Raw genomic sequence first — 16369 nt, 5'->3', positions numbered from 1 at the left:
GAGGAGGGGCGGAGAGGGTGACCCGTGCGGGGAGAGGGTCCTGGCGGGCGGTGACCGGGCGCACTCCCGCCCTTTGGAAGGGCCGTGAGGGAGGGAGGGCGGCCGGGCAGCCACAGCGTAGAGGCGGCGGCGGCTACTTCCCGCTTGTCCCAGTGCCCTCGGCACGGCGCCGGGGCGAGTGTCGCAGGTGGCTCTGCGGGACCAGTTCGGGGTCGGAGCTGCTGTTTGTCACCCGCTGCCAGCGCGGCCGCCCCGCCGGGCGTGAGGGATCCCCCCGGGCCGTGACGGCTCCCCCCCGGGCCGTGACGGCTCCCCCCCCGGGGCCGTCAGGGCTCCCCTCGGGGCCGTCAGGGCTCCCCCCCGGGTGCCCGCCCGTGCCGGCGGGAAGCGGGTGAGGAGCGGGAGCGGCGCCGCCCGGGTGTTCCAGCCGCCAAGGGACCCCGCGGGTGCGGGGATCCTGCCAGGTCCTGCGGTGTTGGGAAAAGCAATAGGTAATCGTGGGCTTCCGGGATTTCTGCCCCCTCTTTTGGCTCCCCACAGAGAAGGCAGAGCTGCTCTCTGTGCCGCAGTGCTGTTCTGGGCTCCTCAATGCAAGAGGGACATGGAGCTCCTGGAGAGGGTCCAGCGGAGGGCAACGAGGGTGACTGGGGGACTAGAGCATCTCTTAGGAGGAAGGGCTGAGGGAGTTGGGCCAGTTCAGCCTCGAGGCGATTGAGAGGGGACCTCATCAATGTCTGTAAATATCTGGGGGCGGTGCCAAGGGGACGGAGCCAGGCTCTGCTCAGTGATGCCCAGCGATAGGATAAGAGGCAATGGGCAGAAACTGATGCGCGGGAAGTTTCGCTTTCGTTACTGTGGAAGTGACTGAGTACTGGAACAGATTGGCCAGAGAGGTTGTGGAATCTCCCTCGTCCAGTCCTGTGTAATGTGGTCTAGGATGACCCTGCTTAAGCAGGGAGGTTGGGCCAGAAGACCCACTTGTGGTCCCTTCCACCTTACCCCTTCTGTGATTCTGTGTGTCAGGCAATGTTTTTCCAGCGTCTGATGGGATGGTACAGGCTTCTTATGGACTGGCTGCAAATACATTAGGAGAGGTGTCATGAATGTCAAAAACACGTAGCCTAACATGGGACACCTGACTTGGACAGTCCTCAAAAATGAACAGCACCCCACTGTTGTTCATGATTCTGGGCTTCTGACTTCAGCCCTCTGAAACATCTGCCTTTAAGTTCAACAGATAGTGTTGTACTTCCTTCATAATTATTAACTGCTAATTTGTAATCATTTTATCTTTGTGACTGTTAAACAAATGCTGGTGCTATACATCAGCTAAAGACCACAGATATTTTCTTCCTCTTCTTCCGCCTTTTGCTTCCTCCCGTATCTTGTGTTCATCCTGCAGTAGGTCTGCTATGATGTCTTTGCTCTACCTCTATTTTGCCAACTCTCATTATATGCACAACAATTGCTTGTAATATTTTGTAGCAATCCTTTGTTTTTATAATTGGATCTGTCTTGCCCTTATTTGTTCCCAGTTATAGGTCCAGTTTTTATTCCTATGCTCTTACATTCCATGATAGTAAAGCTCTGTGCTGGTTTAGAGTTAACCAGCAGGGGAAATGAACTCAACTCAAAGGAGAGATTATAAGTCAGAATAACAATTTACTAAAATAATACAGTAAATACAATCATACAAACAAACAATTGGTCTTATCCCACAAAACCCAAATGTATAACCCAGTACCCTGGGGCATGAACAACGTGGTGTTCCTTGGGCCCCGCTTGAGTCCAAAGTAAAGGGAGAGGGGAAAAACCTGCTGGTGGGAGAGTGGTTGCAGTCTGGTCAAAAGTGGTGATTGCAGTCCAGTTGAGGGTGGTGGTCTAAGTCTGGTTGAGAGCGATGAGCTGCAGTCTTTCTCTGGATCCCACAGAGTGGTTAAAAATGTTCCAAGACTCCAAGATTATATATCCTCCAGTTCAGGCAGGAATGTTCAGTACTTCCCTCAGGGCGGGGAGTTCCACAAAGGGTGTGAGGACAAGAGCATCCTCCTATCTCACAGGCCTCTTAACACCTAGTTTATAGCCTGAGGAGTCAGGCTCTATGGGCAGAGGATGCGAATAGTCTGTTGACAACAGTTTCTGGGAAATGGCATGGAAGGCTATAGAATACACAGTTTTGGGTTACACCCATACCATGATGAACTGGTCTCAGTTGTCCTAACTAAGGACAAGCTCATTTTTTCATTAAATCAGTACTTTTGATTTGTCTTTCTGAATAACTGTTGGATTCTTGTTTGAATTAATAATGTTCATGACTGTCATCACATTTCCATTAACATACCTTACTTTATATTGCAATATAACATGAATTTATATTTCAGTTTTTAAATATGATGCCTGGTTTAAAAACACCTTCTGTTAACATTTGTCAATAGTATCCATTGTTGGCTTCCCATTATTGTATTATGTGTCTTAAAATGTACTGGTGTACATTTTTGCCAGTTCAGTTGTTTCCAATATAATATTGCACACTTTAATAACTTTCAGATAGATTGGATCAGCTGCTTTTCCTTTGCCTTGTGTAGTTATTTCTAAACTGTTGTTAGAGTTATGGTAAGTGGTGCTGAGACTGAAGGCAACTATTTTTTCAATTAAAAACTTAATGAAGAAAATTAGGGGTGTCTTGCTGCAAGGGTTTTGGGAGTAGTTAATGTCAAAAAAATGAACCTTTTCTGCCAAAAATATCAAGATGACATGAAGATAAAATTCAAATATGTGTGTCATTTTCTATGTTTTTATTTTTTTAAATGTTGATTATTTCTTCCTTTGCCTTTTAAGCTTTGTTTCTTTTAGAATCTTACTAGTGGATTCCTTGTTGCTGCAGTCAGTTTCCTCATTCCTTTTGTTTTTTTTATACTCCAGGAAGGTGCTCTGGAGTACCTTCCAGAGCCTACCAAATATCCACTGACATTTGTCATAATTTCTGAGGCTACTTTTTGCCTGCAGTTCCAGTTAAGTTTTGTTTGCAGTACTAACTCTTCGAAAACTTTGGGGTGCAGATTGTTCTGTCTTTTGCCTTCCTCACAGTTAGACTACATGAGTGAGTTTTCTTGGTCATGTTGTTCTGTTTTGCACTCTCATGCTCTCTTTTCCTTAAATGTTCAAATAGTATAGCAATGGAACTGATAGCCCTGATCTTTAGCTTGGACATTATTAATTGCAACATTTAAAGCTTGTGTTTTCCCTTCTTTTTAGAGAAAGAGTTCGATGGAACAGCAGACTGACTGAATGTTTGTCTTCATATTTGGATGATGGATATATGCCAAGAGCGTAGAAGGGACTGTTTCCTGGTCTTTATTATTTATGCATGAAGGCATGTTTATGTAGTAAACCGAAAGTAGCATAGCAAAAGGTATGTAATCATGAAGTGTGTTTTTTCTTTGATTTCTATGTGTGGTATTAATCTTCATAACATAAAATGGATATGACAATTTAGCTGTAAATACTTCATGAAATTATTATTTATGAACTAATTCATGAACTACTACTAATAATAACAACAATAACATAATTATTATTAGTAGTAGCAAAATAATAGAGTAGCAAATTTTAATGTCTGTTGTGTTTCTTGTAATATATGCTCTAGTATGTGATGCTTGGTAGTGTGAACTGTCTGACCTCCTGTCAGTTAAAATCAGAGCATTAAGCTGACACAAGTGAACTACTCAGAGAAGCATCTCTTTCTCCACAATAACCCAACCATACAGATCTGCATGGTGAAAAGGTTGGGGAACTTGCATAATGTAAAAAGAAAAAAGTTTTTTCTTGCATTAATTTTCAGTAGAATCAGAGCCTTGAGATGATTTATTATTTGTTGCATAAAGAGCTACTTGAACTTCGGGGGATGGGACAGAATCAGTAGAGGGAGGGGGAAGAAAGACTGCTCCTCTTATGAGACACTGGATTATTATATTAGTTATTGGCTTGGATGAACTTATATGTGTGTGTATGGGGAGAGACAGGTTGAATTTCATGAAGGTGGAATAGTGCCTTGTTCCGTACTCCAGCCCCTTGGAGCCTCCTTGGGCAGCCCCAGAGCAGCTGTCTGTCACTGGACACCGGGAGCACTGCCCACACCCCACCCTGGAGCCCCAGAGTGGCCAGTGGGCCAGAAGTCCTGCCTGGAGGGTGTGGCCACAAGGGGCCAAAGCAGATAAAATCAACACCATGTGGCCCTCATGTGGTCACAGCCCTGCCATCTCCTGGTAGCTGGATCTGTGCTGCATCTGGGGTGGTAGCAGTAATTTTCTCTTCTTCTCTTTCTTTTTTTCTTCTCCTAATCTCCTTGATATTTGGGTAACTTAAAGCTGGATGGGTTGGATTTTGCTAAGTTGTGCGTGTTAGCATGTGCTAAGTCAATGCTTTGTGGAATGCTTTATTTTGGTTCAATATTGCCCTTTAAACCTTTACCAAGTTCCCTTATTTTCTAAAGTTTGCCAGTAAAAGTGTGTTATTTGACCTCCTGAGAAATGTGTGCAGTGTCTTCTCCTGTGTGCTTGTTCTTGAGGTATTAAAAGAACTGAAGACCCTTTTAATAAGTCCAGCGAGCAGATTTTTGGAGCCTTGTATATTTTCAAAGTAAAACCCATTCAATGAACTCATAGGATGAGCCTTGGGATCTTACACCTCTCCGTTGCAGCACTAGTTCTTATGACTAAAGTTGTAATTCAACAGTCTTCATTTCACTAATTTCTCTGTAGATTCTCCAAGTTACTAATCTTAAAACATTTAAAGAGAGAATGTAGAGCAAGACCCACTGAGAAGCTCTGGGAGGGCCTCAGGGCTTTAACAAGGGGGCCTCATGGGATCCCAAGGCTGTGCATGGCACAGCTGGACCCACTGTGCTGATCCATCCTGCTTTCTCACAGACCATGTCATCTCCCTCCAGGAGGCAGGAGATCATGTTAGGAACTGTTATACCTGCATGTCTTCTCTCCTGGATCACCTCATCTGTCCTGTGGGACAAGGAAGCGCTCTCTTGTTTTCGTCACATGTATCCATGACTAGGAGTGTTCTGGCCTCTAAGCCGTCAGTGTGTTTAGTCTCCACACAGCCAATTTGGTCTCAAACCATGACATGGCATGCAATATCTCTAATGCTGGTCATTCTTTCATGCACCCCACTCAATTTTTAAAAAAAAATATTTTTATTTATTTTTATAAATAAGCAGCCTACTCTTAGGCCACAGTGATCTTTCTATAAGTCGTGGGTTGACCCTGGCCATATTCTAGGCACCTGCTAAAATCACTAAGAGCTGGGAGAAGTCACACAGGCAAAACAAAACTCAACATGAGGATGGTACTAAAATTTATTACTAACAGGATAAGAGCTAAAGAGTGAGAAATAAAACAGTCTTAAACACACTTTCCAATCACCCCTCCTTCCTTCCATGTTCTCCCTCCTCCCGTAAGGCAACAGATCTTCCAAGTCTGCTGTCTTGTGGGTCACTCTTCCATGGACTGCAAGGGGACTGCCTGCTTCACCATGGTCTTCACCACGGGCTACAGAGGGGCCAAAGCTCTGAGTCCTTTCCCTGTTCTGTGGGGTCCCTCCCACGGGAAGCAGTCCTCGATGGACCTCTCCAACATGGGTCCACCCCTCCTGGGCCGCAGGTCTTCCATATCTGCTGTCCCAAAGCAGGTATCTGCTGTCCCAAAGCTTCCTCCTTGGGGTGCAGGGGGTCTCTGCACCCCGATGTTTTTTCATAGGATGCAGTATTTAACAGATGAGTTGCACTCATGTGGGTCCCCCACAGAGCCATGAGTTGAGTCCTACCTGGGAATAACCTGCTCCGGTGCGGGCTCCTCTCTCCACGGGCCACAGATTTTCCGAGGGACCTCGCTCCATCCTGGGCCTCCCACGAGGGTAACAGTCCTTCATGCATCTACTTGTTCCCGCGTGGGCTCGGCTGCAACACGGCGGAGCCGTCCCAGCCTGTCCTGGCTCGGCCAGGATGGGAGTGGGGGCAGTGCCTGCCAGTGGGGCTGGCCCGGCCCAGCTCGGCTCTGTCGCTGTGCCTGCCGTGGGCCAGGTGCCATGTGGCTCAGGCTGTGGCCACTGCCCCGGCCCAGGCCGGCTCAACTCCAGCGCTGTTCCTGCCCCGAGCTGGGGGCCCAGGGGCTTCCGTCAGCAACCCCCCTGGCTCCAATTTCTTCTGTGCAACAAACTTTTGTCCTTAAATAAGTTGTCACAGAGGCGCAACAATTGGCTCTCCCTTGGCCAACAGCAGGAAGTCCCTCCTATAGCCAGCTTTCATTGGCTTCACGGGGGGGGGGGGGGGGGGAACTTTTAGCAGCTTCTAACAGAAATCACCCCATATAGCTCCCCCCCAGCTACCAAAAAAAAACCAGCCACAGAAACCCACGACAGTGAATGTTAATTACATTTAATGCATCTGAATTTTGCTCAGACTGGTGATGTGCATTAAAGTTAGTTGCTGTCTTTCTTAGAAGGGAGCTCTAGACAAAATTTTAGTACAGAGTTGAGTAGGAGAGCATAACTCCATTTCAGAAAAGTTTTGATGTTGGAAAACTATGCAAATGATTTGAATTTTAGCCTGTTTTGGATGATGAGCAGTAGCTGACTAAACTACTAACAAGTAAAAAGACCATGCATTGCCTTTGTGTAAACAGGACCTTGCTTCTACTTTGGGCAAGTATGTCAACTTCCATATTTTGTATAGGCCTTTGGGACTCCAGGACTCTACATGAAAAATGTAATATGTACTTTTAGGGGAATAAAAACAGTGCCGTAATCTTAAAGTTACAGAGAATGTGAGATTTTGATTAATCCTAATGCCTTTTTCAGTTTTATATGACTTTAGTAAAGCTTGTTACTTTTGCAAAATTCATTTCAGACCAGTCCTACTAGTGCTGGAAGTCTGTGTGTTATTTACTGATTTTTTTAGAGGAAATATATGCATATGTTCTCTATAGAGAGAGAACTATTATCCTTCATTAGGAGAATAACAGCATTCTGTTTACTGTGATCACACTACACTGCCTCGTATGTAAGAAACAGCACAGGAACAATGTTATGAGTCTGAATTTTCCTTTATTCTACTCCTGTGTGTTCCGCATATAAATTGTCTAGGCTTTTGTCAACCACAAATAATTAATACATTTTCTTTTTAGTTGTGCAGCTTACTTTAATCATATCTGCATTGATGCTGCTGATCACACTATGTTAGTTTTTTTTACCACCTGATCCTCAACTCCATTGCTAACCAAAAACAATTCTAGCAAATATTCCAAAGACTAATGTACCAAGGAAAACAGAGTTAAGGTTGATTTTACTGTTAATCAACAAATTCAGCTTGATTAGAATTATGAAGCTGTGTTTCTTTTGTTCTCATGCAACTCTTTCATAGTACACTTAGGCTTAAATTACCAATATTTCAGTTCTGAAAAAGTATTTGTGCAATGTTTGCTATGATCTTAGTATTTCTTTTATCAAATTAAATAAATTGGTATGTCTGTGCTATCACCTGTGGATATGTTTTCATCTAGAAGACTGAAACCTACAATATTTCATTACTTTCATTTTTCAGCACTCATGGGTAAGAGAAAGGAGGAAAGTATTTCAAAGCCTGGATCCCAGAAAAGGCGGAGACTAGAATACATAGACGAACATAGTGATGAGTCTAATGAAGAAGAAAATTTAGAGTCATCCGCTGACGGTAATGCGTCCTCACAGTTGGTAAGTTGTTTAAAAGGTCGTAGGGGTGAAGGTAGAAGAAAACGTTGTGCTTGTTTAAATAAATATCTTGGATGTAGGCTTCAGTAGAACAAATATAAATGAAACTAGAGGTACTGTGTGTGATGTTCGTTCTTACCTTATTTCTTTTAGGTCATCTAGTTATAACAGTTGATCATAAAATAACAATATTCTGGTTTTACGGAATGAATACTACTGAAGTTGTCAAGTAATCAAATAAAGGAAATGGATTTTTGTAGAACCATGATATATTTTGTTTATGTTTGTAGTAACAGCATAGAAAATATTTAAAACTAATTATTTACTAAAAGAAGCACCAAATACTTGTTTGTTTTGGATAGCTGACACTTTCAAATGTCTAAAAAAATCTAGTGTTTGAAATGCGAATTTTGATGGAAATGAAACTTGAAAACAGGAATACTATTTTTTCTGCTTTTCTGTTAGTGGTCAAATTAAAATTTGATGGAGTGTGCTGGTTTAAAGGTAAACCAGCAGGGGAAATGAACTCAACTCAAAAGAGAGATTATAAGTCAGAATAACAATTTAATAAAATAATACAATAAGTACGATTATACAGACAAACAATTGGTTTTAACCCACAAAACCCAATTATATAACCCAGCACCTGGGGCATGAACAGAGTGGTGTTCGTTGGGCCCCCTGAGTCCAACGGAAAATGAGAGGGGAAAACCTGTTGGTGAGAGTGCTGTTGCAGTCTGGACAAGAGTGGTGATTGCAGTCCGGTTGAAAGAAGTGGGGGTTGCAGTCCAATCGAGAGTGGTGGTCTGCAGTCTGGTTGAGAGCGGTGAGCTGCAGTCTTCCTCTGGATCCCACGAGTGGTAAAAAGGTTCCAAAACTCCAAGTTTATATATTCTCCAGTTCAGGCAGGAATGCTCAGTCCTTCCCTCAGAGCGGGGAATTCCATAAAAGGGTGTGAGGACAGGAACATCTTCCTATCTCACAGGCCTCTTAACACCTAGTTTATAGCCTGAGGAGTCAGGCTGCTCTGGGCAGAGGGTGTAAATAGTCTGTTGATACCAGTTTCTGGGAAATGGCATGGAAGGCTATAGAATATACAGTTTTGGGTTACACCCATCCAGTGATGAATTGGTCCCAGCTGTTCTAACTAGGACATGGAGGAATTTTAAAAAATAATTTCTGAAATTGAAAATACTGTCTTGTGTATTATCCTGTTCTGTGTGTTTAGACTGCACATTAGGAAACATTTCAGACACCAGACCAGGCTTCTGTGATGGGTTGACCCTGGAGACACCAAGTGTGCACCAAAGCTGCTCTGTCACTGCCCTCCTCACATGGGCAGGGGAGAGAAAATATAACGAAAGGCTCATGGTTGAGATAAGGGCAGGGAGAGATCACTCACCAGTTACTGTCACAGGCAAAAGAGATTCCACTTGGGAAAATTAACTGAATTTATTACCAATTTAGGATTTGAGAGATAATGAGAAATAAACCGAAATCTTAAAACACCTTCCCTTCCTTCATCCCTCCCTTTTTCCTGGGCTCAGCTTCACTCCTGATTTTCTCTCCGTCCTCCCCCCCAGCAGCACAGGGGATGGGGGAGTGGGACCTGTGGTCAGTTTGTCACACATGGTCTCAGGCGCTCCTTCCTCCCCAGGGGAGGACTCCTCACATTTCCCCTGCTTGAGTGTGGATCCCTTCCATTGGATGCAGTCTTTCAGGAACAGACTGATCCAGTGTGGGTCCCCTGCTGAGTGACAAGCCCTGCTAGCAAACCTGCTCCAGCATGGGCTTCCCAAGGAGTCGCAGCCTCCTTTATGAATCCACCTGCTCCATCATGGGCTGCAGGTGGATCTCTGCTCCCCTATGGGCCTCCATGGGCTGCAGGGACACAGCTGCAGGGAAATCTCAGCTCTGATGCCTGGAGCACCTCCTGCCCCTCCTTCTGCACTGACCTTGGGGTCTGCAGGGCTGTTTGTCTCACATATTCTTACTCCTCTCTTCTCTGGCTGCAATTGCTGCAACTGCAGTTTGCCCTTCTTAATTCTTATCCCAGAAGTGCTACCACCATTGCTGATGGGCTTGGCCTTGGCCAGCAATGGATCTGTCTTAGAGCTGGCTGGCATTGGCTCTGTTGGACATCAGGAATCTTGTGGCGGGTTCTCCCAGGAGCCACCCGTGTAGCCTCCTGCCCCTCCCACTACCAAAATCTTGCCACTCAAACCCAGTACAGATTCCTGGAGGGGTGGTGAGTGCCCCAAGCCTGCCAGGATTTAAGAGGTATTTGCCAATGCCCTTAATAACACGCGTTAATATGGTCAGCCAACTGTGTAGAATCTATTGTCTTAATATTTTTTGTTGTATTAATTATGAGTTAGTAATGGGGAGAACTTAAAGTTACTATGAGTGAGCAGTCAGCTTTGGTAACTCTTTTCTTTCTATTTTATTACATAACTGCTCTGTAGCAAGCAACTACATAGTGTCATGAAACCCTTCTGTTTCCTTGTAGCTTGTAACCGTTGATGCTTTATATTATTCTGTCATTTTAATGCTCATTATTATTAAAATATATAAACTGTATCTCTTTAAAATGCATAAGTGACTCTAGTTTTCACTGTTCATTCTTTAGACTGCCGGTGAAGTTGGGATAATTGAAAGTATCCAGCTGAAGAACTTCATGTGCCACTCAAATCTGGGGCCTTTTCAGTTTGGATCAAATATCAATTTTGTTGTTGGAAGCAATGGAAGTAAGTATTAATTGCATAATTTCTTTGTCAAAGAACACTTTTGTTAATAATTTAGAAGATGTAATGTTTATTTGAAAAAGAATTCTTTGCCATCTTTTAGGCATGGACTTGGGAGCCACACAGGTCTATCCTAGTAGGGCAAGGCTGATGAAAGAGTTAGGTCTTAAATGTGGAGATTTTTGCAAAATATAATGTGAATATAAATATTTTCTTAGCAAAATAAATTTATATTTGAACTAAATGTACTTGTATGTTTATTATTAAATACTCAGTAATTGTCCAAGTGCCTGCAGTGCCCATTGCTGAGGTTGGAGGAGCCTCAGTGGTTGTACTGGGGGGTTGGAGTACTGGCTACTAGTTTCTAAATGCTAAACAAGATCTGAGCCACATTCAGCAACATCCTACTTCCTGATGGTTTCAACTTTCCAAGGGTATTCAAAATTTTCAGAATTCTCAAATGCTGTTCTAATTAGCCTGGAGAAGAAGGGGAAGATTCCTCCCGCGTAGGCTGGCTCTCGGAGAGGGAAGGTAGGAGGTGTAATGGTCAATAGTTGCCACTAGGTGGCCCCCGAGGCCCAGGCGTGCAGGAGATGCTGAGCGCACGAACCAGGCCAGACTCACCACCAGTTCTGTCACGTCATATGAGCCAGTATTACAAAGTACTGCAAAATGATAACCTTAGCCCAAGCCCCAGAGGTGATGAACACCAAAACGGGGAACACATCCTGCGAGGAAGGTGTTGCATAATGCAACTCTGAGAACTAGTGCAATGAGTCTGAGAGCAAATGAATCGACATTGTGACCAGCAACTATTAAACTGAATTATAATGAAAGCTTACAAAAAATTCATTTTAACACACTCTGGTCATATCTGTCATTATGTCAACCCTTCGAGCCCTGTGATGGGCACCAAAAATGACCGTTGTTGTTTAATCCCATCTGGGAACTAAACACCGTGCCACTGCTTGCTCACTCCCCTGCGTCCCCCAGTGGGATGGGGAGGAGAATCTGAAAAAGGTAAAACCTGTGGTTTGAGAGAACAGTTTAATGACTGAAATAAAATAAATTATAATAATAATTATAATAAAAACCAGAAAGAGAGGAATAAAACCCAAGATAAACAAGTGATACACAATACAGTTGCTCACAACCATCCCATCCTGAGCAGCAATCAGCACCTCCTGGCCAACTCCCCCTGTTCATGCACTGGGCATGGCATTCTACTGTATGGAATATCCTCTTGGCCAGTTTGGGTCAGCTCTCCTGGCCATTCTCCCTCCTGTCTTCTTGTGCTCCTCCTGACAGAGCATGAGACCCTGAAAAGTCCTTGATTTGGGTAAACACTACTTAGCAACAAACAAAATGTCAGTGTGTTACCAGCACTGTTCTCATACTGAACCCAAAAAACAGCACTGTACCAGCTACTAGGAAGCAAAATCAGGACAGTAGGTCATGTAGAAACTATTATAGGAATAGGAAGTGATATTTATACAAGCTAACTTCTTGTGAAGAGAGAAGTAAAAATTTAGAACATAAATTTTGAAAGAGACCTTAAAACCTTTCAGATATTAGGTAAATGGTAATACATGTTTGATTTCTTTTGTTGTATACATGTTTTTAGTATGCTTTTAAGGAAGGGGACATTCCTTCCTCCTGACCTAGGACATATTGAATGCAAATTGCTAGACAGAAGTAACAAGTTTGGCTCAGCATGTTGGGTTATTTTAGGGAGAACCGTAGAAAGGAAGATACTAGGAAGATACTTTCCTAGTGTTATTGTTATTTTAAATGATTTTTCAATAAGGACAGAATTTGGACTTCTATTGCACGAATATATAACCAGTCAAACAAAAATCTGTAATATGGGTGCACTGGAGAAGTCACAACAACTTCCCTTTAAAACAAGTTCAATGCTTCTATTACAGGTGGAAAAAGTTCTGTTTTAACTGCTCTTATTGTTGGACTTGGTGGAAAAGCCACTGCAACTAATAGAGGTTCCTCATTAAAAATGTTTATTCGAGATGGAGAGACGTAAGTAAAACTTCTTTAGTTTTAAAGTTGCGTATGCTGTTTAGTCATTCAGGTTAGCTGATGAGTTTTCTGTTCACCGTCACTTTCTGCATCTTCTTATTGGATCCACCAGGCTTCAATAAAAAACAAAACAATGGAGACCTTATTTAGACACCCCCCCCCAAAAACTACAAACAAAAAAATTAGACATTTTACAAGTAGTATACTGCTATTTCTGAATGTTGTGTTTTTAAAACCAGCTGGAAATGACACTGCAAACAGCTGTTCCTCTTCCTCTCCATCTGCTACTGTGAGAGAGGGACAAAAACAGAGATTATGGGTTGAGATAACAATTTACTGAAAAAAACCAGCAATGAGATAAGGAAAACAAACAGTAACAGCAACAATACTAATAACAACAGTGTATAAAAGAAGGTGATTACATGCAAAAGTGCTCACTGAGTCCAACTCAACATGACTGCACCACAGCCCAAGCCTCACAGCTCCCCAGACAAAGAAGAAAATGTTGGATGAAAGTGTCTGTATCCCCCCCTTCCCCAAGCCTGGGCCAGTGAAGAAAAAAAACAATGGTAGGACAGATTGTCCACACCCTCTCTCCCTGCCCAGGTTCGAGACAACGAAAAGCAGTGATGGACAAACCCCCCAAGAGGACTGGAGCCACCCCACTGCTCCACATGCTGCCTGCTTTCCCTGGAGGAAAGGAACAAAATGGCAGCAGTTCCACACCGTGTTCCCCTTTTCTTTCACCCGCAGCCACGTCCCCCAGTGATGACGTGGGTGGCATAGAATAACAACCCCGCTCCCCTCACAGCAGCTGTGAGAAAATTAGCTCTGACCTGGCTGAAACTAGGACACTGAACTAGCTAACATGGCAGTATGTCCTCTGTATTGCCCTGTTCTCATGTGTTACTTCCGCTATGTAATTCCTACCGAATAATCGAGTTCATTACAGAAGAATCCTAGGTAACTAGTTACTGTTATGCAAGCAGCGAGATTAATTACTTTTCAATCTTTCTGGGGATGTGAATGAATGTGCAATATAAAGACCTTGAGTTACAGATGGATATTTAAACATGCAGGAAGTGGATTCATGTCTGCTGTAAGAGCGGGAATAACATGTTCAGGGGAATCGATAACAAAATAGGTTTAGGAGTTTACATTTACATAAAGCTGTAACTCGGAGTTCCAGACTTTTCCTTTCAGAGGTGCTTCGAGTAAATTTTTCGCAGTACCTTCCTTATGTGTATTAACTTAATGTTTCAGCATTCACTCAAGAAACAGAAAATAGGAATTCAGAAGTGAAAGCATATCTCATCTTTTCTCTAAGAATGCCTTAAGCATTCTGGTATAGATTACTTTGGTTAGGCTGTTTTCTACAGAAGCCAGTTTGAAAACAGGAGAACAACAAAAAAGCAACTTGAATCTGCAACCTAAAAATGGGTGCACTCAGATGGGAAGGGAAGGTGGGGGAAATCTGCTCTTCCAACTATTTACTTTTGGGTGTTACATGAAGAAGGTGCAAACAGATAGTGTATGGCAGCCTTTCTGGATGTGTGTCTGATATATGTTGTTCTGATTGGTACTAGGACTGACTTGCAGTTTTGACCTGTAGTAAACCTGACAATTTGTATGTAAAATTAGAATGTTCTGATTTTTTTTGTTAGATTTGAAATTAATTTCAGTTGTCTTTTTTATTATTTTCATGGTTTTTTTAGTTCTGCAGATATTTCCATCACTTTGCGAAACCAGGGCAGAGATGCATTTAAACCAGAAGTGTATGGTAACTCTATTATTGTGAATCAGCGCATTAATCAGGAAGGAAGCAGAAGTTACAAACTGAAAAGCAAATCTGGTTGGTGGTAGTTTGCTTTGTTCTCAGTCTTAAAAGTTCTTTAAATGTTTTCATTGCTTTAAATGATGTTAGTAAAGGATGATGTTATTTCATAGAATCATTCAAGGATGATGACACTGTCCATTTCTTGTGTGTTTACCTCAGACTAAGAATATTTTAATATGTCAAAAGCATTATGTATTTATTGATATATATTATATCGTATGTCAGGTTCTGCATTATGTATTTTTTTTACAAAAATCTGATTGTATGATGATGGTGAACATTGTTCTTTTAATCTTTTTGAGGTTCTATTGAGTTTGCTGATTTACCTATATTCTGTCACAGATGGTTTGTGAGGCAATGAGGGACTTGAATTAGAAGTCCTGTGCAAATGCAAATATATTAGAAAAAAAAACCAAACAACCAGTGTTTCTCATTTAGGACTACATCCATGTTACAAAAAATTAGTCTAATTTTTTACATTGCTACATTGAACAAAAGACTGGGGCATTGTACGTCTCTTTACTTTGGACCCATTGGTATTTTTCCTCTGTTTTTTTCCATTAGGAACCTTAATTTCTTCAAAGAAAGAAGAACTCGTAAAAATACTGGATCATTTTAATATACAGGTAGTTGCTGTGTTTAAATTCTGTGCAATTTCAGACATCAGCATGTGATATTATAATTCTCTCATTAAAAAGCAGTGTTTTCTCATTTCCTTAAATGAGAGAGGTTTATTCCTTCCATGTTATTTCAAAATCAAATACATGAGCAAAAGAAAAATTGAAATTTATACCTCATACAGTTTAGAATAAGATTCTGTCCCAGGCAGATACGTATTTGCTATCATCTGTGAGCAAAGAGTCATGTAGCTTGTTGATGAAAGTCCTTGCATAGGTTTCTTTTGTATCTGGAGGGAGTTTTTATGCTGATTATTTCAGTGTTTTCTGTGGAAGAAATTTGAGTGTGTTTTTGCTGCTTAAGTGGTTAATGAAAGATCAGGTAATGCACACGAAGTTTAAAATATTCAACATACTTAGAATTTCAAGTAACACAGACTTCAGTTAATATGTATTGATTTTTTTTTTGTGTAAACTTCTGTAAGAATATATGGGTCAATTCATTGCATTAAATGCAATACTTTGATCAATTAAATAATGAGAAATACAACACTGGACAAAATTTCTAATGCTGATCTTGTTAAATAAGTGGAACTTACAGACACTGTCTTTATAGAAGTCATCCTCCTGGAAGCAGCTCCTTAATTGATCTTGCTGTGGTTTGATTTTGTACTTGATGGAGTTGGATTTCTAAAGTTTCTGTTTGTTATTGGTTTTGTGTGTTAGGTTTTGTATTTTTTTAAAGAGATGATAGGATTAGAAATCTTAATTTCTGAATCTTATTATTGAATTGCAGTACATGGAACAAGGTGATGGTTTGCTCACTTTCATGGATTTGCAGTCACGTGATAACTGTTCTATTCAAAATAAAACGAAAGCGATTATTTTTTGCAGGTAGATAATCCTGTGACTATTTTAACCCAAGAGATGAGTAAGCAGTTTTTACAGACTAAAAGTGAAAGTGACAAGTATAAGGTAAGAAGAATAATTGAACATTTTGACTAAACATTAGAATACTGATTTCAAATTTTTAGAAGCGGCATTTGGATGGAAAAAAATATCAGATTCCTTGATTTTAATAACCTGTTGTGGTTTAACTCAGGTAAGCAGCTCAATACCACACAACCACTCACTTCCCTTCTGTGCTTCCCTCCAGCTTGGGATGGGGTAAGAGGAACGGAAGAGTACAATAAAAGAACTTAAAAGGATGAGATAAAAATTATTTAAAAAAAATGCAGAGAAAGCTGGAAGGAGAGAGAAAGAAAGAGAAAGAAAACAAGAGACGCAAAAGCAATCACTCACCACCTCCAGTTGGTAGACGAATGCCAAACCAGTTCCCAAGCAAAAGATGGCTAATCCCCCTAAACCCTCTCTTATCCCAT

General features: G+C 41.9%; 1 protein-coding gene across 2 annotated transcripts in view; it reads left to right on the top strand.

Moving 5' to 3' along the window:
* The window catches only part of SMC6 (structural maintenance of chromosomes 6), a 33198-nt gene that overhangs the window by 197 nt on the left and 16632 nt on the right, over positions 1 to 16369 (top strand). The window contains exons 1-8 of one of the 2 annotated variants that reach the window (XM_039385480.1): positions 18 to 491; positions 3256 to 3412; positions 7610 to 7758; positions 10385 to 10502; positions 12428 to 12533; positions 14249 to 14385; positions 14935 to 14996; positions 15882 to 15962. In XM_039385480.1, the coding sequence (XP_039241414.1) occupies positions 7615 to 7758; positions 10385 to 10502; positions 12428 to 12533; positions 14249 to 14385; positions 14935 to 14996; positions 15882 to 15962 (648 nt within the window). In that variant the 5' untranslated portion in view covers positions 18 to 491; positions 3256 to 3412; positions 7610 to 7614. Of the gene's footprint in view, positions 1 to 17; positions 492 to 3255; positions 3413 to 7609; positions 7759 to 10384; positions 10503 to 12427; positions 12534 to 14248; positions 14386 to 14934; positions 14997 to 15881; positions 15963 to 16369 lie in introns of those variants that run through there. The other variant, XM_039385481.1, reaches the window with a different exon arrangement.

This window comes from Pipra filicauda, unplaced genomic scaffold (assembly GCF_003945595.2).
Source record: "Pipra filicauda isolate LSUMZ 115617 unplaced genomic scaffold, ASM394559v2 scaffold412_size1447426_pilon, whole genome shotgun sequence".
In the NCBI taxonomy this organism is placed as follows: domain Eukaryota; kingdom Metazoa; phylum Chordata; class Aves; order Passeriformes; family Pipridae; genus Pipra; species Pipra filicauda.
This window is presented reverse-complemented; position numbering and strand designations above follow the sequence as displayed.